Here is a 27,040-nt window from a genome sequence, read left to right on the forward strand (position 1 = left end):
CTATTTTTAATCTATCATTATTTTAGTTTAGTTTTTTTTTTTGTTCCTGTTTAATTGCTCTTCATAACTGTGTATAACATTTTTTGGACTACTTGCCTATCATATGTAATTTAATCCATTTTTTTCTTTTTCTTTACTCACAGTGGTTGCCTGGAAGAGATCCCTCGAAAGCGATAAATAAGGCCGCCAGTTGCCCTCCTTTTTATTTAATTATGTTCAATTTTTTTATTGTAGTGTAACGAAGTGTTAATAAATAAAATAAATAAATATTTTTCATTGACCAACGTCGCCTAAGGTACGGCGTTCATAGCCCGACTATGAAACATTTTTTTTGCGCAATTAACTAAAAAAAACATGAAACTTGGGACAGGCACAGAAGGCTGATTACCTACACCTATACATAAACGATTTATGAAACAGATACAGAAATCTGAGGCCATAAAAAACTTTTAATTTCGTTTGTGATTTGCTGGTATTAGAATTTGAAACTGTGTTAAAAAGTGGCTGCTATAAGAAAACAATAGAACAAACGATAATAGCAAATGTTAATTAAACTCAACAATAAACTTTTAAGTTACTGTAATATAAATGTATAATAAAACTAACTATATACCGAAAATCTCAAAATATCATCACCTATGTATAACTAAAATAATTTTATAATTGTCTGGAAATCAAATCCGTAAATAAATATAGAAACTATGTATTGTGTTATAATTTGAGCAGGAATGAAAGAAAAAAAAATGCTAGTTGCTCAATGGTACCGTCGATTAGCTTTGAAGGTTTGAGCTTTAAGCTAGACGACTTGACTAGGGTGATTAAAGCTCAAAGCTCCAATAATAACTAAACTATATAATATTTATACAGTGTTACAAACGCATACCTGGAAGAACAGCACGAAGCAAACCCACTGGTAGTAGGTATAGTACTTTTTGTCTTGTGAGCTGTCATATTCATTCAGTACACCCGGGTGTGCCACCTCCTTTCCCACCTGTAAGCAAAGACAAAACACCATTCTTGAAAAATAAATAAAAACTCTTTTTTATCGCACAGATTAGGTTTAACAATTAGTGTAGTCCTGTAGCGCAAACATGATCACATATTACAAAAATCTCATTTTGAATCGCTTTATTCACAGCACCGGGTAGTACATGAAACAATGGCGTGTTATGTGTGATATTTATTGGTCAACAGGTCTCAAGGAAAAAACCGCGACTCAATTCGTAATACTCACCAAAGAGTCATACAACCCTTCAAGGAGGCTTTTTGGTGTTTTTGTACTCTTAGTTGATTTAAATTGTTTAAGCAATAATAAAAATAATCATGGATAATTTTTTTTTAACGTTAAAAATTTGGGAATTAAGTTATTTCTATGGAATACTGCAAACATTGACGCACTGAAATTCATTCATAATTTTACATAATATTCGCTAAATCTTATATAACACAACAAGAACCTTCATTTGATATTATCTTCATATTATCATTGCATAGACTCTCGTAAAAGCAGTTTATGAGTTATGTACGTGCTTATTACCTGGACAGCCCTGACCTACTAAATGAAATATATATACGTAATAACTCGTATCAGTGCAGTCAATTGTCAGCTATTAACGTACTCGATGGAAGTGCAACATGCATGTGGGATGCACAATAGATTCGCTTGCATAGTGATGATCTTTAAATTTTTCATGAAAACATTAGACACGTCTTCATAGCGCAATAAGCAATCATTAAAACATTCTATAATAACTGTATTTAACGACAGTAATATAATAAGAGGCCAACAAAGCAAAAGATAGGAGGACGAACTCAAACTATTAGGAGAAGAGTCACAAAGGATAGAGAACAGTGGAAAGGGTAAGAGGAGGCCTTAGCCAAGAGGCACACCGAACTCCAAAATATTATACCAATATATAGTAATATAAACCAATTTTTATATGTATTATATTTATTTAAAAAAATGACAATCCTATGGAGGCTATTAAATATGTATTGGCTATATATAGCAATTAATAATAATTGTTATATAAACAAAATGTGAAAACTAAACAAGATATATATATATTTAAAAGAAATAAAATAGAAACTATAAAAATATGGTATTAGACCTTAAAGTGCTACTAAAATACAGTATGTGTGAGTGAGAGAGGTGTGTTCAAACAGGCTTTTTATGTGTTTTATCGGTAAATCGAAATCAACGTGCAAATTAATACATTCAATTCAAACGTCAAGTATTCATGTTCTTCTTAGACGACGCCCATTGCCTAGACAGTTTTGCCAGAGATCTCAGTTTAGCCTCTTCAACTCAAGAAACTCTTCTGCTTTATTACTTATACTTTTAGCAAGTGGATAGACTTTGAATAAAAACTTGCGACCTTTTAAATACATACAACAATTTGGATTGATACAAAGACGCAATCAGAATTCTTCAATTGTTAAAAGCTATTCAAGAATGATTGAGATTTGCAATTGCGAGGAAGCGGGCAGTTACACAATTGCGAGCACATGACCACTGGGCGCTGATTTCATGATCTGGTTGGATTGGTTCACAGATTTAACTCATCAACGTTCATATGGATTATTTGATTGCAAGATACGATTACTTTGTAATTATATATAAAGTATATTTAAGTTTTTACTTAGTATATATATTATCACACTTACTGTGTGTAGAAGTTTATTTTATTTTTCTATTTATATATTAACACTTCGTTACATTACAATATATATAAAAATTAACATAATTAAATCAAAAGGAGGGCAACTGGCGGCCTTGTCGCTTTCGAGCGATCTCCAGGCAACCACTGTGAGTAAAGAGAAAAAAAAGTATTAAATTACATAAGATCAGGCAAGAAGTGCAAAAATACATGGTATACACAGTTATGAAGCCAAAACTAAACAGGAAACAAAAAATCAAACTATACTAAAAAGATGATACATTAAAAATAAAAAGACACATAAATCACGATAATTTAAGATAGGTCTCACGTCAGTAAGTAGTTAGTAAGAAAGCTAGGGATACGATGTGGACAGATAATGTTTGTACAGAAGAAAGGGAAGGGAATAAGATAATTGAAGTCGTAGGTAAGTAAAATAAGTGAAGGAAATTATGAATCTACTGGATCTGGATTTCCGTAAAACTAGTATAACATTTAGAAGTATATAATTTTAAATACCTTCTTAAATCTCAAACTATATAATTATCAGACGTTCATCGTCTATTATAACGATAAATAATACAAATTCCGTTTACATTTATAGCATTATTGATTATGCGACAACCTTCCTTCATAAACTTTATAAGTCAAATTTACATTATGTATACCTTCAGATTTGTTTATGCTCTCTCATTAAAGAATAATAATTATAATTGTAATAAACGGTGCAACACAGATTTATATTACGGTCGGTAAAAAAACAGTCCAAGGTGAAATTATTAAATAAAATAAATATTAAATGGCCTAAACCACTTTTAAATGCCTGAACAGTGAACAATATGATTACGGCTATAAGACAAATAGTAACACGTGTATAAATATATAATATAATAATAATATACAATTCTCGAATACAATTTACTAGTACTTTTCCAGTACAGTAGCTATAAGTAACTACAACAAATACTTGTCATTAGCATTAATTAACTTTAGCATGCTATGTAGGACATTAATAATCAATTTCATCGCGGAGGCGTGCAATTGAAAGCAGAAATTAGCAGTAATGGACCAAGACTTGTCATTTGACCTGTTAACCGTTTGATTGGTACTGATTCAGTGATATCATGAACACATATCATATATGCATTATGTATCAACAAGTGAAGTCAATGTAGTTTTGGAAGACTACTCAGCGAGGCAGGGCTTAATGGAGCCCTGTCGGCTTCATTAAGCTAATATTCCCAATGATGGAAACGGCAAAACATGTTTTAAATTAAACTATTTAACATAATATTTCGAGTGCGTCAAGCGTCAGCTAGAGAGGATGTCTCCGTTAAAGAATTATCATATATTTTACAACAATTTGTTGTAACTTATGCTGTAGAAAATTGTATTATATGTTATGTCATGTGTTTAACAAAATAATAAGAGGAGTTTTTAAATATATAAAAAAACGTCGCCTAAATTAAACTGTAAAATATTTTTATCCATTTACAAAGGATAAAATGGATGAGTTTGCTGACAGCACTCTCGGGTAATAACTCCTACGATTTCGTCAGTCGCTAAGAAATGACGACAGATTGGATTCTGCAATGACTAAATCTCGGAAATAATTATGTTAACTTAATGCTGTTACGTCGCTAAAAGTAGTACCGAAAGACTATAGTATAAGATACTAGGAGTATCGGCAAGCGATCTTAATTATTAACATAATAATGAGTTAACAACCTGGCATTTAGGATTATCAATCGATTTTTTTTCACAAGCTTGGAATTTCGTGGTACCAAACCGTTTATTAAAATGGTTTATTTATTTATTAGTAATTATAAAAGCCAATGAATAAGGAAGAAATTTGCTACATTTACTTTGTTTTCAAATTATTGCCTGCAAGATGCCATCAGAGACATGGTGTAATAGTTGCAGCTCCAAACAATTTAAAAATAAAAACTTGACAGTAAAAGAGAAGACACATAATTTATTGCAAGTTCTTCTCATTCGTTATACGTCCTTACTTTGAAAACTGTAAGCTTATAATCATTTTTTTACGACAGTCATAAGTTATGACAACTATTGAACACATAAACACAATATGTGTAACCATATGTATAAATAATATTTTGTATTATTTATTATTAATCTAAATTCAACTTATTAATATTTGACGTTATGACGACTGCTAAGCTGATTAATAAGAAACAGTATTAAAGGCAACAAGAGATATCAGCAAGTCACGAAACAATCGACAATGACAACAAAGAAACGAAACTCGGCTAAAATGGGCCGTTGGCGTGATGCCAGTCTTGCTAAGTGCTGTTGACAAAATCTTAACTATTATTACTTAATAAATGAATTTTTCTATTGCACGCTATTGCACTCAAGAACTCATAGAAACTTTCTGTAAACATTATTTGCACCTAACCCAACTAGTTTTTTTTATGTAATAGCAGGCAAACGGGCAAGAGGCTCACCTGATGTGAAGCGACACCGCCGCCCATGGACACTCACACCGCCAGAAGGCTCGCAAGTGCGTTGCCGGCCTTTCAAGAATTGGTACGGTCTTTTCTTGAAGGACCCTAAGTCGAATTGGTTCGGAAATACTTCAGTGGGCAGCTGGTTCCACATAGTGGTGGTGCGCGGCAAAAACTGCCTTAGAAAACGCTCAGTTGTGGAACGACGGACGTGGAGGTGATACGGATGGTATTTTGTATTTTGCCTTGACGTCCGATAATGAAGTCTAGTCTAGTCATAAGTTCTGTTACAAATGAAAATGCATTTTTTTCAACTTATAATTATTCTCAATTTGAAATACGTATATTCTTTTAAAAACTTCTTTCGATTTCACATATTTTTTCGTGTTCATTATCAAATTACAATATGGAACACCTCATGTTAAAGAAAATAGGATTGCAGTGATCGCCTTGCTCAAAGTGGGTGTGCAGCCGTCGGTCATATTTCACAGACACTTCAAAAGCTTGGTATTAGACGTATGTTCGTATATCGTACTATCAACAGACACAACAACACTTCGTCTGTTGAAGACCAGAAAAGATCGGGGCGGCCGCGTGCTGTTTGAACTACATAGGCTGTTAAAGCTGTAAAAGCCAGAATTCGTGGAAACCCCATTAGTAAGCAAAAAATTTTATAGCGAGCAAGGACTCTGCGCGTATTGTAAAACAAGACCTCGGTGCGTAAGAAGCTCGGTGCTATCGCCGATATACAGAACATGCTCTAAATCAATATTTCAATTAAAGAGAGTGGATCGCAATACGCAGGTGAAAATCACATAAATAGGGAATATTTATCGATGAAAAAATTTTCACGATTGAAGAACAGTACAATAAGCAATGTGATAAACTGTACGCTCACAGTTCTAAAGAAGCTTCTCAAGTGTTCGGAAAGGTACCAACGCGGTCATCATCCTGCGTCAGTGATGGATTGGTGAGGCGTGTATTATCAAAGAGACTCTACATTTTTATGAAAAAGGAGTGAAAACTTCAGCCTAAGTGTATCAAGATACAGTATTGGATCATGTTATGAAATCTCTCAGCTATATACTTTAAAAAAATATAACGTGGACTTTTAGCAGGATTCAGGTCCTAGTCACAAGGCACAAACCACCCAAGCTTGGCTTGAAACCAAAGTTCCTGACTTTATAAGAGCTGAGGACTGGCCTTCATCTAGCCCAGACCTCAGCCCTTTAGACTTCAAATTATGGTCAGTTTTAGAGGACATGGCCTACTCTAAACGACACAGCGACATTGAGTCTCTAAAAAAATCTTTGGAGCGATATTTGCCCTAGAAACAATGCGTCAATCAATATATACGAATACGATAGAATCTTAAGATTTACGTACTGTATCAAGGCCAAAGGTGACCATTGGAAACATAATATTTTTTTTTATTTTTGCTGAGACTTTAATAAAGTCTCTATAAATTAAACTACTTTGAGTATTCATTAATAAGTAGAAACAAAAAGCTCTCCGTTTTTAATGCTGACTCAGGGCTATCTAATACTGAATACATTAACACACAGAGATTTATTTTGAGAATTGTCACTGAATAAATTAAGTTCTCTTCAAACGTAAATTTATCAATAAAGTGATTTATAAATTTTACGATTATTTAAATGATGCTAATCTTTAGGATTGTTATGCTCCAGTTCAAATATTTATACCAATATGCCATAAATTACAAACAATTTCTGTGATTCAAAACTTGGCGATTAAAAAGAGTGGCGGAAAGTTTCTTACCCGCTTACGCCCTTGACTTGCGAACTGGTAGAAAATGTAAATTTAGATTTAATTTAACATCTTTTCTGGTGATGTTCATAGGTGTACTAGGCTACCTATATGAATAAAGAAAAAATGTAACAAAGCTCTACACAACAGACGCATTAACTTATTAATAATTCTTAAAAGCTTAAAGACGTGTGGGACAAAACTGCTCAAGATAGAGAGAGATGGAGCCAGTTGGAGGCCTATACTCTATAAGAGGTCCTTGAAAAAAAAAATATTTCTGTATTTAATTTAAAATGTGCGTATCTCTTGTAAAGAGAAATGAATAAATGAGGCTTAATTATTTTTATTAAATTTTCTTAGAAAAAGTTCCATAAATCGCCTCGAACGTATGTTACGATAAATGTGCTTTATGAAAACGCCATCACTATTTATTGTGTCACACATGAATCCATATCAAGCAAATGACATCATACAACGCCATAACGCATAATTGTAATACCAGGTATGAATGAAGCGTTACGTCCCACGAGACAAGACTACGTGTAAGATACGTAGTAAAAACGTAAGTTGATTGTGTTTCCACACACAATTAGTCTAGCAGGTAACATGCGCAAAAGGGGTAAGTTGTGTGTTCGCGCACCTACGTAGAAAGCTAGAACTACGCATCTCCCAACTACGCAGTAAGCTAACTAATTTCTCTATACAGACTGGTAGAGAAAAAATCATAACTATTTATTCTACTATGCAATTTAGCTGATTCCCTATTTGTCTTACGGGTTTGCAGCAGCCGGTTTATTTGCACGACTTCCCCGTAATTGCTAGGCAAATTACGAAGGGTTTTAATCCATCCATCCATAGCATTTCTCAAGTCGTAGATTTCTTATAATCATTTACCAATCAAAAGATTTAACCAATTATGAATATTGTTCAAAGATAAGTGAATGAAAAAAAGTATAACCTTCCACCTGCAGGGTGGAAGGTTATACTTTCCTTAGAGGCCACCGATTAGTCCATACTATATTCCGAAACTAATCCTTCCCAAAGTGCATTTGTATAGTATAAATAAAAACACAAAGACCAAAACAAAATTCGAATCTTTAACAGCTTCAATCCATTGTACTATTTATCATTGAACTTTTCCAATAAAGGATAAAAAAGCAATTAAAACTCACCTCTCGAGCAAACGCATCGGGCATCGTAAATGTTGACGTGATCCAACAAAACGTGTTGACCACATGGTTGGGCAGCCCTGGCCCCGTTATACAGTGTATCGGCTGTCCCACATACTGCGTCGCCGTGATTATAATAGAGCATGTAAGCAACAGCACTGTGGTGAAAACATTGTGGAGCCTGAACACGGCATTGTCAGTCTTAACAGGCTGGTACCTGAAGTACACGCTAAGTCCTCCCAAGAGCTTGAACATCTTGTCTATTGCATCATATAGGAATGTCTACTAAAAATCAGTCTTGTATAATTGATATCGCTTGTGCGATTATTGTCAAGGTACTGGCATCTGAAACAACGGAGATGAGGTATCTTTAGTATTTTTGTATTTTGTTTTGAGTGTCATTTATCTCTATTAACTATGGCATACAGAATGTTTGGAAATCTGCCGGTCGGCGGAGTAAAATTTATGAATTATTATAAAGGGCAAAAAAGTTAAAATGTATCGATAACGTGGTACCCACGCCCCACAGGGGGCAATTTGATTGTTAAGAGGGACAATCGAAATCAGCTGGATATAACAAAAGGTCGAGACTAGAGGCTGAAGCTAACCAAATTGGAACCTAAAATGTGCCGCGAGCATCAAGCGCAATGTTTTTACTAAATTAATATAGTAATATCTTTATTAAAATTATTTGGAATTTGAATTTCAGTCTTAAAAATAATAAATGTTTTGAAAATTTGTGATTTCTTCTTATAACCTATCAATTAAATTTCTTAAGAAATCAATTCAATTTTAATAAATAAATCATGCACAGGGGGGGGGGGGCATAAGAATGTCAGGTATGCTAAGGTGGATCAAAAAAGGTTAAGAAACACTACAAAATAATTAACGGCCAATCGGAAATAGAAGGATTATCTTACGATATCGTTGACAACATACTTGACTATTATAGCCTCGGCACCAACTTTCAAAAACTTTTTTAAAGAATTTATATAACTATAACTTTCGGCTACTTTACAACAAATACTTGTAAAGAATAAATTTATAAATGAGTAAAGTAAGTCAGAATTTTAAATAGTTTAACAAAAGACCAAGTTTTTGTTTATTTGAGTTGGTCCCATAAACTCTAAGTTACATTTGAGGTGACCCAGTCATGAATCAATTTCCTTCAAAATGCTTTCTAAATTTTCACCGTATTTGAAGACACTTTAACACTTCAATCATAATACAAAATGAATACTGTAAACGAGTTATCCGTGATATTGTAATTTACACATAGAGTTACACCATTAGCACTTACTATAAATACCAGCATTTATTTTCACTCTGAGGGAGTTCCTCGGCTAACATTGCGCAAGCCAACCGCTAATTACGAAGTTCACAGTAGACATGATATCCAACTAACCAATAAAAAAAATTTAAATTGAATTTTTAACGTAATGATCCACAAGTATAAAAACGATACGACAAAATACGATAAAAAAAAAATTCTCACTGCGTTGCTATACTTAATTTACATTTTATTTACAAAAGTCTGCCAACCGTCACACTGATACACTGGTACATTAATAAAAAAATACAAAAATGTGACCAGCACTGCAAAAATAAGTATAAAATACACAGATTCAAAAATTACAATAAAATTGGTTGCAAGGTATGAGGGGAGCAAATATGGACATTTATTATTTAATTGAGTTCAATATTGAATTATAAGTATCTGTGTTAGCAACGCATTAGTTGCGAATGTAATGTTTCATTACATTCGTTGCGATACCAACGCTCGGTACACTGATACATTGGCACTCAAGAAATACAAAATACAAGATTTTATGTGACCAGCACTGCATGACATGACAAATACGAAGAGAAAAAATATATAAATACTAAACGTTAATTGATATCAATGATAATTTAAAAATTAGCTTGTTTAATACTCGCCATTTAAATAATTATATATATTATTAATATTACAGCAACAACTCCATTAATGGCGAATATAATTGTTATCGAAGTAAGGTAGGATGGTAATGGCTTGTCGAGTCCTGAACTCAATTGATTAATTAGACAAGATAGTTTTTGTATGAGCTTTACAGCTTTTGGATAAATTCCTTTTTGTAAATAGTGAGTTATTGCCGAGTTTAACTACTGTTGTATGTATTAGGCACATAAAATTCCTTATCAGTAATCAGGTTAGTTCAGCACCTGTGCACATATGGAAAAAAGTTGAACAACCTCTAATCACTAAGCAATTACTAATCAAAGCAAAACCTTGTTAATCGAAAAATTATTATTCATACAAGACTTTTATTTCTAATATTTATTGGTTTAAATGCTATCTAGCCAATAAGGAAAATAGTTACTTCATTCGGTAATGTTTTTAGATAATTTAAAGTTCAAAATTTTTTTATATACTAGATTAATAGAAAATTACTTTATTTAAGACATGTTTCAAATTAAATACCTGAACAAAGTCAGTAAACAAAATCTTTTGACAGCCGTAAAACCAATTTCTCATATTTTGCAGTAAATTTATTTAAAAAATGATCGCATTATGCTGTAATGCAGTTGAAATGAATTCAATTTAAGACCTTATATTTATCCGAAGTGGTGGAGGCCTGATGACCTGTAACACAGGTACTCTTCTTACCTTTAGCAGGCATCAGTCTCACACAAACAAGCATTTGCCTCCATAGAAGAAAGACAATTATTTATATATAATAAAAAATAACTGTAACTTGTTTATCTTTACAGTTTTTGTGGGAAAAATAAATGAAGATTATTATTATTAATTTAACCATTTAAATAATATTGAAAATTACACGCATGCAATCGCATCATGCGACGGATTTATTTTTGATGGCAATTACAATATTGACATTTATTTTACTTGCTAGTTTAAATTTAAAAAAAATATTCTATAGAGATAAAAGCTTAATAGCGCGACTTAATACTTTAGAGGTTTGAATTTCGGCGTGTGGCCTATGGACATTTAACACTCATTCGTACAGTGAAGTAAAACCTCTTGAGGAAACCGGCATACCTTAGATCTAAAATTCCAGGGCATGTGTGACAGAAAGCTCCTCACGACCTGTTCAGAATTTTTTGTTATCAAGAAACAGAATTCTGAGGCCAGGGGTTGTAGACGCACAGATTTTTTATAATGTGACCAGATGCAACGCCCAGTTTTTAAACCTTTTTTTTATGTAAGTGAGGCAAACGGGCAGGAGGCCTGATGCTAAGTGATACCACACATGGACATTCACATTGCTAGAAGGCTCGCAAGTGGGTTGCCGGCCTGTGACTAGATACCATTATGAATAAATAACCAATAACATACGCAACATTGAATTTTTCAATGTTGAACGATCATGACCTTGCACCTTTGATATGCAGATATCACGTAAATAAGGTCCAATTTCTATATAAAGATTTCCTTTATTATGTAAGTGTTATGTGCATACATTTAGGGCTTATGTAATAGTAATACATACACACATGTACACATACATACTCCTATAAAGTACCTTTGCGGTATGTTAATAGAACATTATAAGAATTTGTATATTCAAAACGAATAAACTCAAAAAATACTGGATATATTCTAAAAAGTCTTTATTACAAACGCTACATTATTCATGACAGACATGGAATATATTTGAATTTAAAAATTATTAATATAAATGTCCAGTCATGTGAACCTGCGACACATACGAACATTTCATAACTATTATACATTATGTTTTTTCAATTCCGCACCAACAGTTGAGTGAAATACGCATTTCAGTGACTCGTTGGGTCATCTTTAGTCCAAACACAAAATTTATTCCTTTCTTTAAAAATACTATGATACTTAAAAATTATTACTTTTTGTCTATTCTCTTGATTGGCATCAAAAATATAAGGAGGGTTCTTTTTTAACATTTGAGTCGGTTCGATTCCAAGACGAGACAAGTAATTTTTAGAAAATCATTGAATGTAGAAATCCTTACATTTTAAAATAAAATAAAGTCTTATTTCAGCAAAATATCCCATCTATGATATCTTAGGTACTTTCCCTTGATGTCCCATAGTCTTGGAATAACCTATAATATAAGATATGATCATATGATCTGCACGCAGTAACCCCTAAGGTTAGGTATTGTATATATAAAATGTTGTATGCTCTGCTATGCTAATTTATAATGCCCCAAGTACAATTTAACCATAATACAAATAAGGTGTTCTTCGTCTGGTGCAATTTAAAATGCCATCTTTAAAGTTCAATATTTAGGTCTAAGCATATTCTATATACCCATTGGTAAAGCACATGTTGTAACGGTGTCCATCCTAGATTTGGTTCCAGGTAAAACAAAAGTTATTTCGGAGTCACAGAATGTTGATTAGGTAACTTCCATAGTCACACGCAGAAATCTAATATTTTAAGATAATAATTCCCGTTTGGGACCGAGCCCATTAGGGCATTACAAGAATGTTTTTTTATATGCGTTGTATTTACGATACAAGACGAATTATTCTTACAAAACAATTGACAGTTCATTATTGAATAAGCATATTCTTAAACAATAGCCAGTCTATCAAAACATAGATTGACATTGTGTATGGTAATAACTATTGTTTGCCAATGCTTTGTTGAACAGGTACTATGAAATACTATGAAACACATGAAACCGTGTCAAAATATTTTAAGTTATTACATAAAAGATAAATAAAATTTCTATCGAGGTAGACCTATTTGTTTGAACACTGGCTGAGTTTACAAGAACTGCTTGTTATGTTATTAATTTTTTGCTACGTTTCCAGCCTTGGAATCTATAGTCTTAATAACTATCACTTTGGACCCTCAGATGTAGAGTCAATTGACATGAAACGACAATAGGCCAATTTGTGACCTCGTCGGTGCATACAATATTTAACCCGACGGGGAAGATACTTTTACAATGTTTCTTAAGTGGTATCTTCACTAAGTTATAAAGAGGAAAGATTTCTATATTAATACATTCAATTTTAAACTACATTATCCCTTGATATTCCCATTTAAAATTATAAAGATTTCCAATGTGATTTACAAAAAATGGTCGTACAATGGTGGGAGTAAGTATATTTCTTTTTTTTCGACGTCTATAAGTGTACATTGTGTTACCTATATGAATAAATGATTTTTGACTTTGACTTTGAAGAGATGCCGTAAATTCTTGTCTTGAGCTTTGATTTAATCAAACGCCTGTAGTTTTTCGAGGTATTTTAAGTTTACCAATATATATAACATTCGGCAAAATAATACCCAAAAAAAGCGTTTTTAAGCGACTTAAAAACAACTGAACTTTTGTGTGGAAGTTCGATGAAATTTAAATAGCTCTCTAATAAAAGTAAATAAACTTATATAACCTGTAAATTAAGTTACAAATACTATTGTCTACAAGATTAAAGATAACTTCTGACCTAGTGAATATACATTTTTACGAGTTTTTAATGTCATTGCTTGTCAGCGTTGACGTTTATATTAAACACGTATAAAGAAAATTAAATAATATCACTAAAACTTATATAACCTGTAACACTGTCACCTGTGTCACAAATACTATAGCGTACGAGATTAAAGATAACTTCTGACCTAGTGAACATACATTTTTACGAGTTTTTAATATTATTCCTTGTCAGCGTTGACGTTTATATTGAACACGTATAATGAAAATTAAATAATCTCACTAAAACATTTTACGTGATGATAGATAAATTATCACGGTTTTAACGTAAACTCACCCCACAATCGTCATTTGGTGATGACACAGCAAAAGCTTAAAGAATCTCTCAGGACAGATAAACTTTACTCGACTTAAGACTTATCACTGCCTTGTAAGTTTAACAACAGTTATAAATAACTTATTATTATGAAAATTTATATGATATCATTTGCATGCCTATTTTTATATGGCTAATTGTGCGTATTTTTATGATTAATCTGTCTAAATGTACCACTTTCTTTGCAAGTAAACGACTTGTTTATTAATTAAGTTTGTATGGTGTGAAGAAGACTCTATGGAGCTTCATAAGAACTTAAGACACTTTAGATATAGGACTTTTATTACGTTAAGGTTTTTAAGTTATAGGACGCTCATCTGATGTTTAGTGATATCGCCACTCACATTGCCAGAAGGCTCCCAAGTTGTCTTTCAACACTTGATACGCTCTTTTCTTATTTTCTTGACTTAGGGTCCAAGTCGAATGAGTTCGGAAATAATACAATGGGCAGCCTTGAGAAATGCTCAGTTGTGGAACGAACGTTACACGTTTTGGGTACATGAAATTCTAATAAATTGAGTTGCCTTCCACATTGTCTATGAACCCAAATGAAGTTAATATAAACAACATTAATATTCTTTACATGACAGAATGACCAATATTCACCCATTGTCCATAACCCACGATTTTGTTACAGCACAATATTCCACGAAGAAACATGTAACGGAAGTTCGGAATACGCTTTTTACACTTAAGTGCTTAATACGTTTTCATTGTGATCCTAACAATCAATTGAAGTGTATGAAACAAATTAAATTAATAAATACAATTACAAACATATTTTGTATTAAAATTAACACAAAAACACCGTTATTCAGCAGTTTACGAGTTGCACAAAGTGCGTTCCTCTTCCTTCTAAATATCCTTATAAATCAAACCGCAACACGCCACACCATTGCCTTGTTTGTTGTAATTTCAAAAACATATATAAAAACATGAAGATAAACAAAAACAACAAATCATATTATCCATATAAGCATTATACTAACTCAAACTCAATATAATTTTATTCATATAAGTAACTAAGTACACTCTTAACCGTCAACAGAAAAGATGTTAAATTGATTCTAAATTTACATTTACCAGTTCGGTAGGGCGTAGAGCGGGCAAGAAACTCTCTGTTACTCTTTTTAATCGCCAAGTTTTGAGTCATACAAATTGTTTGAACTGGAGCAAACTAGAAACTAATATATTGCAGATATATGAACAAAACCTAAAATCAATTTAATTTATTGAACATGAAATAAGATGATAAACTTATCAGTCTATGCATGCACTCAGAGTGCTTAAATACATATTTTTAAAGGTTAGGTTACTAATAGTTTTTCCCCCTCCATTAACTAAATAAGTAAAATTGCACAGTTTAAAAGTACTCATTTGTCTCCTCAGCGCACAGCGGAAACATATTTTGACAGATAGAAACAAAAGAGTTAGTTAAAAATTTAAGAAAGCTAAGCCTGTCTAAAATTACCAAGGAGTCTTTATAAAGGCCGGCTACCCGACTACCCACTAACATGGGTGTCTACGTGCTGCGATTACTGCCCTCTATGGGCGTCCCTTAGGCTCGTTTGCCTCCTATACTATATCATAAAAATAGCTAGAAAGTTTTCAATACTTGAAAGGCCGGCAACGCACTCGCTAGCCCTCTGGCATTGAGTGTCCATGGATGGCGGTATCACTTAACATCAGGTGAGCCTGCCCGTTTGCCCCCTGTACTATAAAAAAATAATAGTAAGAAATATACTTACCAGGCATTACACAACCACAAAACGTCCCAGTATAAATAACAATGTAAAATAATGCAACAATGATGACTTGTAAAGTTTTTTTTAAGTCCTTCAATATTTCCAATTCACCAGTGTATAATATAAAACTATAATTTCGCCTTATAGTGTAGGTCGAGCAAGTTTGGACTATGAACTACATATTTTATTGTTAATGTGTGTTGCACTGTATTTGAATAATCGGATGTTTATAAAGTACATGTTTGTTATAATATCAAACGCAAACACGTCAATTTTATATCATTAACGATATATAACTAGAATGGCGGGCCACATAGCGTGCATCCCCATCGGCTGCGCGGAGCGAGTAGAGACCGCGTCTCCACGCGCGCTGCAGCCCCCATCAAGGGCTATATGACCGCCTCCTTACCGCCCTGTATTAACAAGGGTGTAACAAGTACCACCCTATAGCGTGTGTGGAAAAAACTATGGACCGCAAGCTCCTTGAATGGGGATATCGACAGAACATAAGTCCACACGGGCTCCCAATGTATTCAGAGAGGTCAGTGCAGGTGGTACTGGAGGAAGAAACGGACCAAAAAAAGATGCTGAAGATGATGAATTACAACTATACATTTATCTCACATTTAATCTAACACTCATTAATAAATATCGTATACGACAGAAAATCATTTTTGTCTATTTTTAATCAACGGTATGAACGTTAAATAATATTATTTCAATAGGTGTAGTATCCATCCAATATTAAATGCTGAATTCATATATTCCATAAGTTACAAGGACAAAGATTTGCGTATGACTGTATAGTCATTTTTAGAACTTGATTTGTATCTCTCTTCTTTATATCTAAAGCTCCAAAACCAAAATAACCAACTTATTAACAAGAAAATACATCTTATCTAAAGTTTGACTGGCAAAAGATAAAAAAATTCCAGTTCTCAGTAGCGCCGAAATTAAAAAAGCTAAGTACTCGCAAGCGAAATCTTGTTTTGGCTAAATAACGGTAATGGCGGCCTACCTAGTTTTAACCGACCAGTTCTTATTTAAACCATTCATATTGTGCACTTCTTAATTTAGATTCCTTTATCTTGCCTTCTATAAACGTATGCACAAATTCGCCTACTGTAACGATTACTTTAAGAAAATAATTAATAATATATCATATAGAATCCTTCACACTAAACTTACGAACAAGTGAACTTTTTGCTTTGGGTCAAGGCGAGCGCATATTGAATTTCAAGCTCAAGAAATACCAAGAATGAAGAAACCTTACTACGTAAAATTAATGCAATATGTTACCAGTGTCATTTTTCCTCGAAATGAAAACAATTAATTGTAAGGCGAGATGTGAAATAATTCTGGAAACCTGCACTTATATGGATTTATGTTGATTATTAAATTCGTGGCTAGGGTGATGATTCCCGCGTTATTATTTTTTTGATCCAACTCAACACATGATTTTATTTTATTTTCCTGTCAAATATAGTAACATGTTAGAATGAGGAGATTCGATACTTATGAAGTAGCCCGCAATAACGCAAGCACACAAATCACGAGGGGACTCTTTGTATTGAATAAGTCTCATGCTTGGCGCGCGAAAATATACAATGTTAATACATAATTATGTTATTAAATATACTATGTATTAAAGAAAATAATAATAATAGCAAATAACTAACATTACTAAAACGACTTAGCCAAAGGTCTCTATGGAGTTAGGAGATTCATCTACTTGTCAATGAAAATATTGTATTGTCTTTTGTTAACATAGCTTTGACACATTAAAACGCTTCTTAAACGGATTGAAGTTACGTATTATTATCACGGTCACCGTGACCACGCACGCTGTAAAGCACGCGAAACGTCGGAAACATTTAAATTTAAAATTATGTAAATAATTATAAGTTTATAATAGCTTCAATCTGTTTAAAAAGTGTTTTCTTTATGAAAATATTTCTGAGTTGCGAGATTTTGGTAATTCATGACTGCGAGAGGCAATGTTACCGAGACAATTATATTTTATATTAGTATATTATATATTTCTGTGTTTGTAAACGCATTGTATGTAACGTAATAAAATAAAAAATATAACCAAAATGTATACAATTTATTTCGATATAAATTATTAGTCTAGAAAACTTGTATCATCAACATGGCTGACACAGTTCGCGTGTCCTTTAGGCCAAGGCAATCAACGCCTGGCCTGCACTATCGAATTTCAATCCAGACCTAAACCCTTTTAGATCCTTAGATCGGATTTCGACTTCCGCTTTTCATCATTTATATTTGAATTCTTTTAAGTGTATAGTTTTTATGATAATTTGCATTTTTGGCTTAAAATGAGTAAAAAATTGTATGGTGATGGCGGATGTGTATAGAAATGTCGTGTCAATTTGCCTGAGCGTTTACTTAGCATGCACTCAGTAAATAACACTGACATTGCACTGAGCAAGAACTCACGTTTGACTAAGGGTTAGATTCAGTAAAGATACTTAGTTTGACTCCCGAACGTCAAAAATGTTTTGTTTTTTGACATACAGTTCGCGGTAAGTTAGATCAACGTTGCGGTTTTTTTTTATATATGACATACACTGTACGACAAGACATTTTGATATCAAGGAGCTAAAGAAAACAAAACTAATTATTGCTGATAATTTAAGCCGATTAAGGCATAAAAATACACAAGGCTCAAATTGACCTAAATATGATAGGATATAAAAAACATCTAAAATAATTCATCATATATTGCAAAGATCGTCAACGATACTCAGAAATTAAATGCGCAAATGACTAGCAAGTTTATGATCAGTGTTTTTTTTTTCTTATACTGAAACATTAAGATACATTCGACAACCAGTCGAATGACCTCTTGATCTTCCCTCTTTACCCACACAAATGACGTTTCCAAGATCAACAAAAAGTGGATCTAGGAGTAGTAATAAATCAAGTCCGCCCCCTCCAGTGTACCATTAGAGGTGATTAAAGCTAGCAGGACGGACAAAATTATAAGCACGGGGCCACATACTGCGGTCAGGGACCTTAAGATTAGACGCACGTGCGTATTTTGTAATAGTTATTATAATTACATACGTCGCCGCCTCTGTGGTCCATAGCTTAAGAATTCGGCGATATATAGGTATCTGTATATTAGGATAGAAACAATCTAAGAGACGCATTTGCCTGTGTCTTAATGTTGTTTAATTTGTAACTTTGAACCGTTGTTGATAATTTAAAGATCTGAGTTTGATTTAAATAACAGATTTTGGAGAATGAACCTACAAGGTACTTATTATCCTGGCCTGTATCTGAATTGTACTAGCATACATAGCTGAAAAGACATTATTTTTCTATTTTAAGTTCAAGTACATAATGAGTTTATTTAAAGCATAGAAGTTTAAATATTAGTATATAAAGAATTTGTCAAATATACATTTTTGTTTAATATATATTTGTTGAAGTAAATGATGAGTGTTAGTGCAAATAAAACAGTTACTTATATGAATTTCACACTATTTAAACATATGTACATATAGACATATAATAAGAGGGGTATGATTGCAATTTGCCTGAAGGTTATTGTTATTGCTAACATTCCATATTCACAATATTTACATAATCAAATGTCATAAATGCAAGTACAATTGCATTTAATTTATAACACAATAAGTTTCCTGTTATGGACTATATAGGTTGTTGAAGTTGAAGTTGCTAAGTGTTTAAGTTTTTCTAAGTTGTAAATGAAGCTCTAGTTTTCCAATTCTAAGCGAAAGTAAAGAGACTGCACCAATACAGAGTAATTCAAAGAAAAGTGCCAAAATACAAATAATGTGAGTTCAAAGAAACAGATTTCACATGTTGCCAGACCCGTAAAGTTAGTTTCCAATAGCTTAACAGATGTTTTAATTCTCTAGTGCTCAAATAATTATAATATCTTTAAACTTTGAAAATTTAGACTCACATTTCATAAGGCTGATACTCTATTAATCTAATGACCTTAATGTACAATAATAAAATTTATGAAATGTTGCACCTGAAAAATTTATTTTATTGTGATTCACCAATTTAGTAGCCAGACTAAGCTGTTCTTGTTTGGTCATTAACCATTAGGTGTGGGAACTATTTTAAATGAAAGTTTTATGATACAGTTAAGAAACTTTCATTTTTGTCACTTATACTATTAAGGTTTTAGATAAAGACCTAAGACTTAAGCTTGTTTTTCAACTCATCAAGTATAGAAATCTCAACCAACAAGATCCAACCATAAAGGCAAATCAAGCAGGTTTGTGATAATAATTTCCCTCTTATAATTTTCAAAACACTTAACTTTTTATAGAAGTTAAACAAACAACAAAATATGATACATTGTTTTGGTTTACGCATATAATTAATTCGTAATTAGAACACAGATTTAATAATTACCATTAGCTGACAGTAGTGTTAATGAAAATTAAACTAAAAATTATTGTTTGTGATTTTATGATTATTATTTATGTAGTTTATACAAAAATTACTTACCAAACTATGTTGATAACGATGTTTTACCATGGAAATTACTGCGAATGTTTACTTCCACTTTACTGTGAGTGGTGTTCAAACTCGAGATTCATTATAATTAGCGGCTTTAGCTAATAGTTTCATTCAACTTGAGTTAAAGAACTAAAAATTATACGAAAAACAATAGACAAAACACAATAATTCGGTAAATAAATTAAAAATCCTGACACACGGCCGATCCGCGCACTTAACAATTTATTTTGTTTCACTACAGACTAAATAATCGAGAACTCCGTGCTCCTCAGACAACTGTCACAGATAAAACGATTCAATAAAGGTTTTAAGCGCCAAACATGAGCGAGATAAGTAAACGTGTATTGTAATATGTTAGACAGAGAGAGAACTATAAGTGTTATACCATCTCGAAGAATTGGAGCCGCGCGAAGTTAGCGCCATTTTGGTTTCGGTATTGCAACTCAAAAATACAAAATTACATTTGTATTAGATATTTCACTTAGGTGGACGTAAGCTTTAATAAAGCACAGAGGAGTTTTAATTAAACATTGATATAAGTATATGCATATATCACTAACATTAGTTAAAAATCTTTAGAAGTCTCTAGTTGGCCGGGTCGCATTGCTGATAAGAAGTCGAAACGTCCACTTATGTAAATAATGTGATAAATTCGCACTTTTATCTCTTAAAAAGGTTTTATTTTAACGTTTATTGAAATCGATATAGTACATATTATATTTCAATGAGGTAACGTGTCATTGTCATAATTCACTTCAATTAAATCGTCAGTTTGTTTTATTACACCACCATGTCCGTATGCCAACACGTGACCTTTTTCAAATTCTTCTGACACGCTTTTGAACAGCTCTCTGCAACAGAACAATAAATTTTCAAATTAAAATGATAGTTTTAGAAGTGTTTAACTGCGCCATTGACATAAAACCACTACTAATTATCGTTTGCTTCTACGGCGAAGGAAAACGTCTTGAAGAAACCGGCATGCTCGCTCAACTTGTATGCATATCATATATGTATATCACATACTCGTCTAAATTCAAATACATATTACTTATTAAACTAAAGCACTTACTGGAAGGTGGCGGACTGCATGTTTTTCGCAAGATATGACAACAATAACCAGTCGCCATATTCGCAACCATTGACTATACTCATGACGTTGTAAGGATTAAGCTTCCTTCTGGAGATGTGATGGAACACCACTTTGTTGAATTTAAGCGATTGACGGTACATGAAATACGATATTAGGCGCCAGAGTATAGCTGAAAAATGAGGAATATAATTGTATACTCCGCATATGCTCATAAAATACAACTCTCGGGTATTTTTAGGGCTGTTCCTTACAACATAGTTAAGCAATATCTGTCCACTTAACGGCTATTACAATAGAACTATTTTACCTAGATACAGTTTTTGCCACGCACCACCACTACATGGAACCAGCTGCCCACTGAGATATTTCCGAACCAATTCGACTTAGGGTCCTTTAAGAAAAGAGCGTACAAATTCTTGAAAGGCTGGTAACGTACTTGTGAGCCTTCTGGCAATGTGAGGCATGGGAAGAGGTATCACTTATCATCTCTAGGCTTCTGCCCGTTTGCCTCTATTACATTAATAAATACAACAAAATAGGTATGTGGCGTGTATTACCAATAAATGATACGATGAAAAGGAGTAAGAACCAGAACCATAAGATGACGTAGATCTTTTCGTGGATGATGTTAAGAGCCATAACACACAAAGCGTCGTGCTGCTGAATGGAGCCGCTGGGCCCGTACTTGTGGAACACAAATTTCGTTACCTATTGATATTTAAACTAAGTTCATTTTAAAGAGGGTTTTTCTATTCTATGATTGCCATATACTACTTAACACTGTAAAAGGTGGAAAAACTTATTAAAAATCATATTATTATAATAAAAAGCATAAGGAAACCATATAAGTTATTTTAACAGTAGAACATATGAATATACAAACTACGAAGTTTGATTGAAAATATAATATAGAAAATGAAAGGACCAAACAATGGTGGCGTGAAAATATGAATAAATATTCAATTTTTTTTACGGCTGAGCAAATAATAAGCCTTTTTTTTATTTAAGTTACAGTCATTTATTTGTATTTTTAATGTTTTTAAGCACCAATGTTAATTTTATAACCAAACTATTTATTTTTATATAATCAATATTCACAAATATAACAATAGACTAGCGGTTCGTTTGGAAATTCAAATCCGAAATAAACTATGCAACCATCGATTATACTTCGGCTACAAAATACCTTTGGAAACACAGTTTCTAGTGGATTAGAAATGTCACCCCAACCACTGAAGCTCAGCACATTAAAACCCAAGCCAATGAAGCATCCATGCAAAAAAACATTGCACAGCCATACTTCGAATATTATGTGCATGAGGTTTGCTAGCTCCATTGTAACCAACCAGTATGACCAAGATCTGGTTATCTGTAATCTACAAAAACAATAAAGATTTGAAAAAAGAAAATATTCATCTTTTGACTATGCGATTATTGGCGGGAGCGATGTTTAGTAAAATATGTACGTTTTTAGACAGGACTTTTATCATTTTGTAAATAGTATATATTATTATGTATTTTATCCCACAACGATTATTTAGAACCTGTCCCGGATTCGTTTCCCAACCCAACAATACCTTAAATATTATAAATTAAACAAATAGCAATGTATCTGCCCCATTATGCATATCACAAATGGGTGCTGGATATCCCACAACCTTAAAATGATATCCTTCTTGATTAATAGCACTTTTCTTTCAATAGTGTTCTTTGACGGTACACTTATGTCCCCTGTTTTCACATCCGTGTCATGTAACCCTAGACTTGAATATTTCAGACCTTCCACTAACGCTTTGATTCTGCCCCCTAAAACGTATAATATCAATAATACAACTTATCCTGTGAGTTATTTATATAAAGAGTGTTTATATATTACTACACGCATTTTTGTAGATTCTTGGACCCCCTCCGCCCCACAAACACCCCTCATGAAACGCGCCGTAACGTTTTCTGAACCCAATAGTAAATCTTTTTGTGACCACCCAGTGACTCTTTACACATAAAAGTTACTATTATGTGGTGTAAAGTAAAGGAAAGTCGAAAATAAGGTTAACGCGTAATTCAATCCCCGCCCCGCATTCGTAACGCTTTACAAGTGGAACAAAAAATTCGTTACATAATACTTGAACGCTCCCAAATGCACAATTTTTGACATTGACATTTAACTAGCCATGCAGGCTATAAAGAAGTAAATATAATTCAAAAATATATTATTGGGGGATTACAGCACCGTAGCTTATAACTTATTTATTTTATCGTAACCTAATAACATAATGGCTAATTTTTATTTAACGTCCTTCAAGAAAATTGTCATAAAATAGTAGCACAAAAAAATTTAACTTACCTTCCTGCCTCTTCCAAATATAATGAGGCAAATAAAAGAGCAAAGACTGAATAAACAACACGAAAGGCACCCACTGGTAGAAGGTATGTTGAATGGGCTCATCGTTATCAAGAACTGGGCCAATCCCTGGATGAGGAAGAAGCCCACCTTCGAGTAGACTTTGATTGTAGTGCCGGATCTATACAAATTGTAGAATTATAAGACACAGTAGTGTGCCAAGAGTGTCAACCAGGATAAGATACTATTGGACAAAAAGTTCTCTTTTTGTGTTAGCCGCTGGGGTAACACTGCTCTTTTTGACTCTGATCTGCTCTCTCTGCTCGTGCCATTGATTCTTGGTTCGATAAATTAAATTGTTATGTCCGCGAAACCTTAATTGTTTTTATGGGACAGGATGTATGCACGATTAAGGATTTGATTCAATCGAGTTGGCAGATCACTTTGGATAAGGTGCCAACCGCAGCCTATGTAGGTACACAAAACTTACATGTGTGTCTCCGGCATTTAAGGGGATTAAAGACACTAATTCGTTCTAAAATACCTAATGAAAATGTATAAACAATACAATCTTCTATACAAAGACGTCACACGGGGCTATGTGACGTTTCTAAAGAAAATACTTAAAAACTCAGAATCGTTAATTAGGAGTATATATTAAATATTATGGTCATGTATCGTTCTTCATTAATCATAGATTATTCTAAGAGTATTATTTATTAAAATTTGTCTTTAAACTGTATTAATATACTTACAATAGTAAATGTAGCCATGAAGAAGCAGTATGTTTGTATGACATGGGGAGGTACGCCCTGGTCAGACAAGCATTTAATATGCTCTCCGAAGTACTCTCTTCCACTCACCAAAATCACAAAGCAGAGGAGCATGGTAACAGTCAACTTATAGTGGAGTTTGAAGACGAGATTATCGATTATGGGCTTCGAGTATTTGATCCGCATTCGTGGTGCTAAAGCCTTTATCGAGGACATAAATGCAGGCGACGCCATTTTCTCTTCTTCGTGGTCCTTTTTATAGGTTTTTCTATAACCAAGTTTTGTAAAATCTAGAAGTTTCTTCTTTCCTATGGGATTCAATTTATATAATTCTTGAATAATTACGTCGACGATTTAAATGTTGAAAGTATAAATGCATCTCTCTTCAAACGTAAATTAATCATTAAAGCTTTTTTTAAATTTGACGATTATTTAAATGATCCTAATCCTTGGGCTTGATTTGCTCTAGTTCAAATATTTATGGCTGCTGCCTTACGAACAATTTGTATGACTCAAAACTTGGCGATTTAAAAGAGTATCGGAGAGTTTCTTGACAGTTCTTCTTGCCCGCTCTATACCCTTGATTGCGAAGTAAATAGGGTAGTAAATATAAATTTAGCATCAATTTATTTTCTTTTGATGTTCATAAGTTTACTTGGCTACCTATATAAAATTATTGTGTGTTTGAAGTGAAATGTCTGAGCAAGAACACTGTATAGAGACAATATTAGCTACTGTTATTTTATTGCTAATCTAACCATTTATCACTCTTACTGAAATAAATAAAATATTAACTCTGTGTGCCACTGCTACTTATAAACACAATCACACACACAATTTATTCTGGATTGGACTCTTCTGTAAACGCTTTTCACTTTCACATTTCTTATTTTATTACTTAATATTATATATAAAAGCACTTTCAAATGTTCAAAGATATTCAGATTTAATAACTTTAAAAATACTAAAATGGCTAAGCGACAAAGACGTGCTATTATCTTAAAATTCTGTTGAAACATGTCCCATTACTGGTGATAAAATCTCGTTTAATGATTAATCATTTGCTTTACCTACTTTTGAGCAGCAAACTGTCTCCTCTAATGCTGACGTATCTAATGTTTACATCAAGAGCGTTTACGTAATATTAAAATCACTTTTGAAGTTCAACAACACATTTTAAACCTGTGGCTGCCTTATTAGTCCAGTGATCTGCATATCCGACTGCAGATCACTTCTTATCGTGTAGGCTTCAAAACCTGTGTATCACCCTAAAATTCGTCATTTTCATTTCGTCATTTTACCAAAGTAAGCCTGTTATGTGCGCAAAGAACCTGCGCCTACTCTTGTGATCTTGTATAAGATATCCGCCCTATCATAGAAGACTTATCAAACGGACTCCTCGGCTTAATAGAGGATAGCCGTATCCAAGACGTCCTGGAGACAATAAAAATCATGACCTTATTAATACTTTAGGTCTTACCAAAGAATACAGGGTCGGTGAAAGATGTGAAAAACATCATCACAATGTTTAAAAGAACCCGACTAAAGATCAAAGATCAAACAGTATTAATGTTACGAAAGTTATGCAGCAAGAATAATTATTTTCGCTCGATGTTTATCGTTGTTAATTTCTCTAAGAATCCGTCCACCGTATGCGACAAGATACTGACAATTGTTCCATGTGCCTCGTGCAAACACGAATTACCTACATCATTCGCCAATGTTACGGATTATTAACTATGACCTAATAATGAGGAAGTTAATAATTTGTACCTCACCAAAGAGGATGTGAGGAAATATTGGAAGAGGCGACAATACTTTGACTTAGTTAGCAGTAACAATTTTGTTTTTTCTGTAAAATATTAAGTATTAACTGTCCTTCGTTTTTCTGTTCATATATATTGTTTATCTATGTAAATTTGTATTTGTATATTGTCTAAGTGTTTTGTTTAATAATATATGAAAAAAAAACAGAGACCCTATAAAGTGATTTCATTTTTCTATATTCTTTCGTTATAGGAAAAGATAAGATATATATATATAATTCTAATCCTCCGTCGTTAATAGATTTAAATTGGCGCTTTCGATTAATTGCTAAAATAATTTAGTTAACGTGTCATTCCCACCATTTTATCAATTGTGAGGATAATTGTTATTGCTTCTTCTGCGTCGGATTCTAAAATTATTCAATTTACTTATGTTTGCCGGTGCTATAAAATAGAAAATGGGATTATAAAATAGGGTTTGGCTTGTAGCTAAATCTACAATCTGCCCTTACAAATCACTGCCATAACATCATAACCTAAGACGCGCTGATGAAGTCCTAAGGAAATAAATTCTTGAACTTAGCCACTGGGGCCGGACAGTCAGTGGTTCGATTGGTCGAGGAACCTCCCTTTAGGTTGTAGGAACAGTACACCATCCTTCCTACATAGGTTCCTCTCGGTGCAGGGCCGGATTAAGAGGTCTGGAGGCCTCAAAGGAGTAGCCGCCGCTACTCCTTTGTTGCCGCCGTAGTGGCCGATTGGCGCCAAGTTAATTTCCAAGTAATATGCAAAAAAAAGTATTATATTTTGTGAAACCATGTAAATTCTTTCAGTATTGAACAAACATATTATAACATATAGGTATCAAAAGAAAAGTTGTTTACTAGTCGGGATTTAAAACATTCTTTTTAGAAGTCTCTTTTGTTAAG

At 33.1% G+C, this 27,040-nt stretch overlaps 2 protein-coding genes across 2 annotated transcripts in view; both read right to left on the reverse strand.

Annotated features, from left to right (window-relative positions):
• The window catches only part of LOC123716321 (innexin inx1), a 41,165-nt gene extending 20,745 nt beyond the window's left edge, over positions 1 to 20,420 (reverse strand). Inside the window, exons 1-3 of the mRNA XM_045672011.1 lie at positions 20,127 to 20,420; positions 8,071 to 8,412; positions 884 to 991 (exon numbers count right to left, since the gene is read on the reverse strand). Of these exons, the coding sequence (XP_045527967.1) occupies positions 884 to 991; positions 8,071 to 8,322 (360 nt within the window). The 5' untranslated portion in view covers positions 8,323 to 8,412; positions 20,127 to 20,420. The remainder of the gene's footprint in view (positions 1 to 883; positions 992 to 8,070; positions 8,413 to 20,126) is intronic.
• Positions 12,078 to 24,685, reverse strand: LOC123720628 (innexin inx7-like). Its single transcript, XM_045677328.1, has 9 exons — positions 24,328 to 24,685; positions 23,576 to 23,753; positions 22,890 to 23,037; positions 22,418 to 22,607; positions 21,789 to 21,939; positions 21,211 to 21,400; positions 20,867 to 20,989; positions 15,682 to 15,709; positions 12,078 to 12,149 (listed from the first exon to the last, which is right to left on the reverse strand). Exons 1-9 carry the CDS (start codon positions 24,577 to 24,579, stop codon positions 12,078 to 12,080), a joined length of 1,332 nt encoding a protein of 443 aa, XP_045533284.1. The 5' UTR covers positions 24,580 to 24,685.
• Between the last annotated feature and the right edge of the window lie 2,355 nt (positions 24,686 to 27,040).

The sequence above is a fragment of the Pieris brassicae genome, chromosome 1 (assembly GCF_905147105.1).
Source record: "Pieris brassicae chromosome 1, ilPieBrab1.1, whole genome shotgun sequence".
NCBI lineage: Eukaryota > Metazoa > Arthropoda > Insecta > Lepidoptera > Pieridae > Pieris > Pieris brassicae.

What these genes read in the sequence shown, in the direction of transcription:
- LOC123720628 (XM_045677328.1), bottom strand. Translation starts at nt 24,579, where the DNA reads ATGGCGTCGCCTGCATTTATGTCCTCGATAAAGGCTTTAGCACCACGA. An exon ending in TAGAAACTGTGTTTCCAAAG is followed by an intron (nt 21,940 to 22,417) that starts GTATTTTGTAGC and finishes AAATATCAATAG; the next exon opens with GTAACGAAATTTGTGTTCCA. An exon ending in ATGCAGTCCGCCACCTTCCA is followed by an intron (nt 20,990 to 21,210) that starts GTAAGTGCTTTA and finishes GTTCTGTTGCAG; the next exon opens with AGAGCTGTTCAAAAGCGTGT.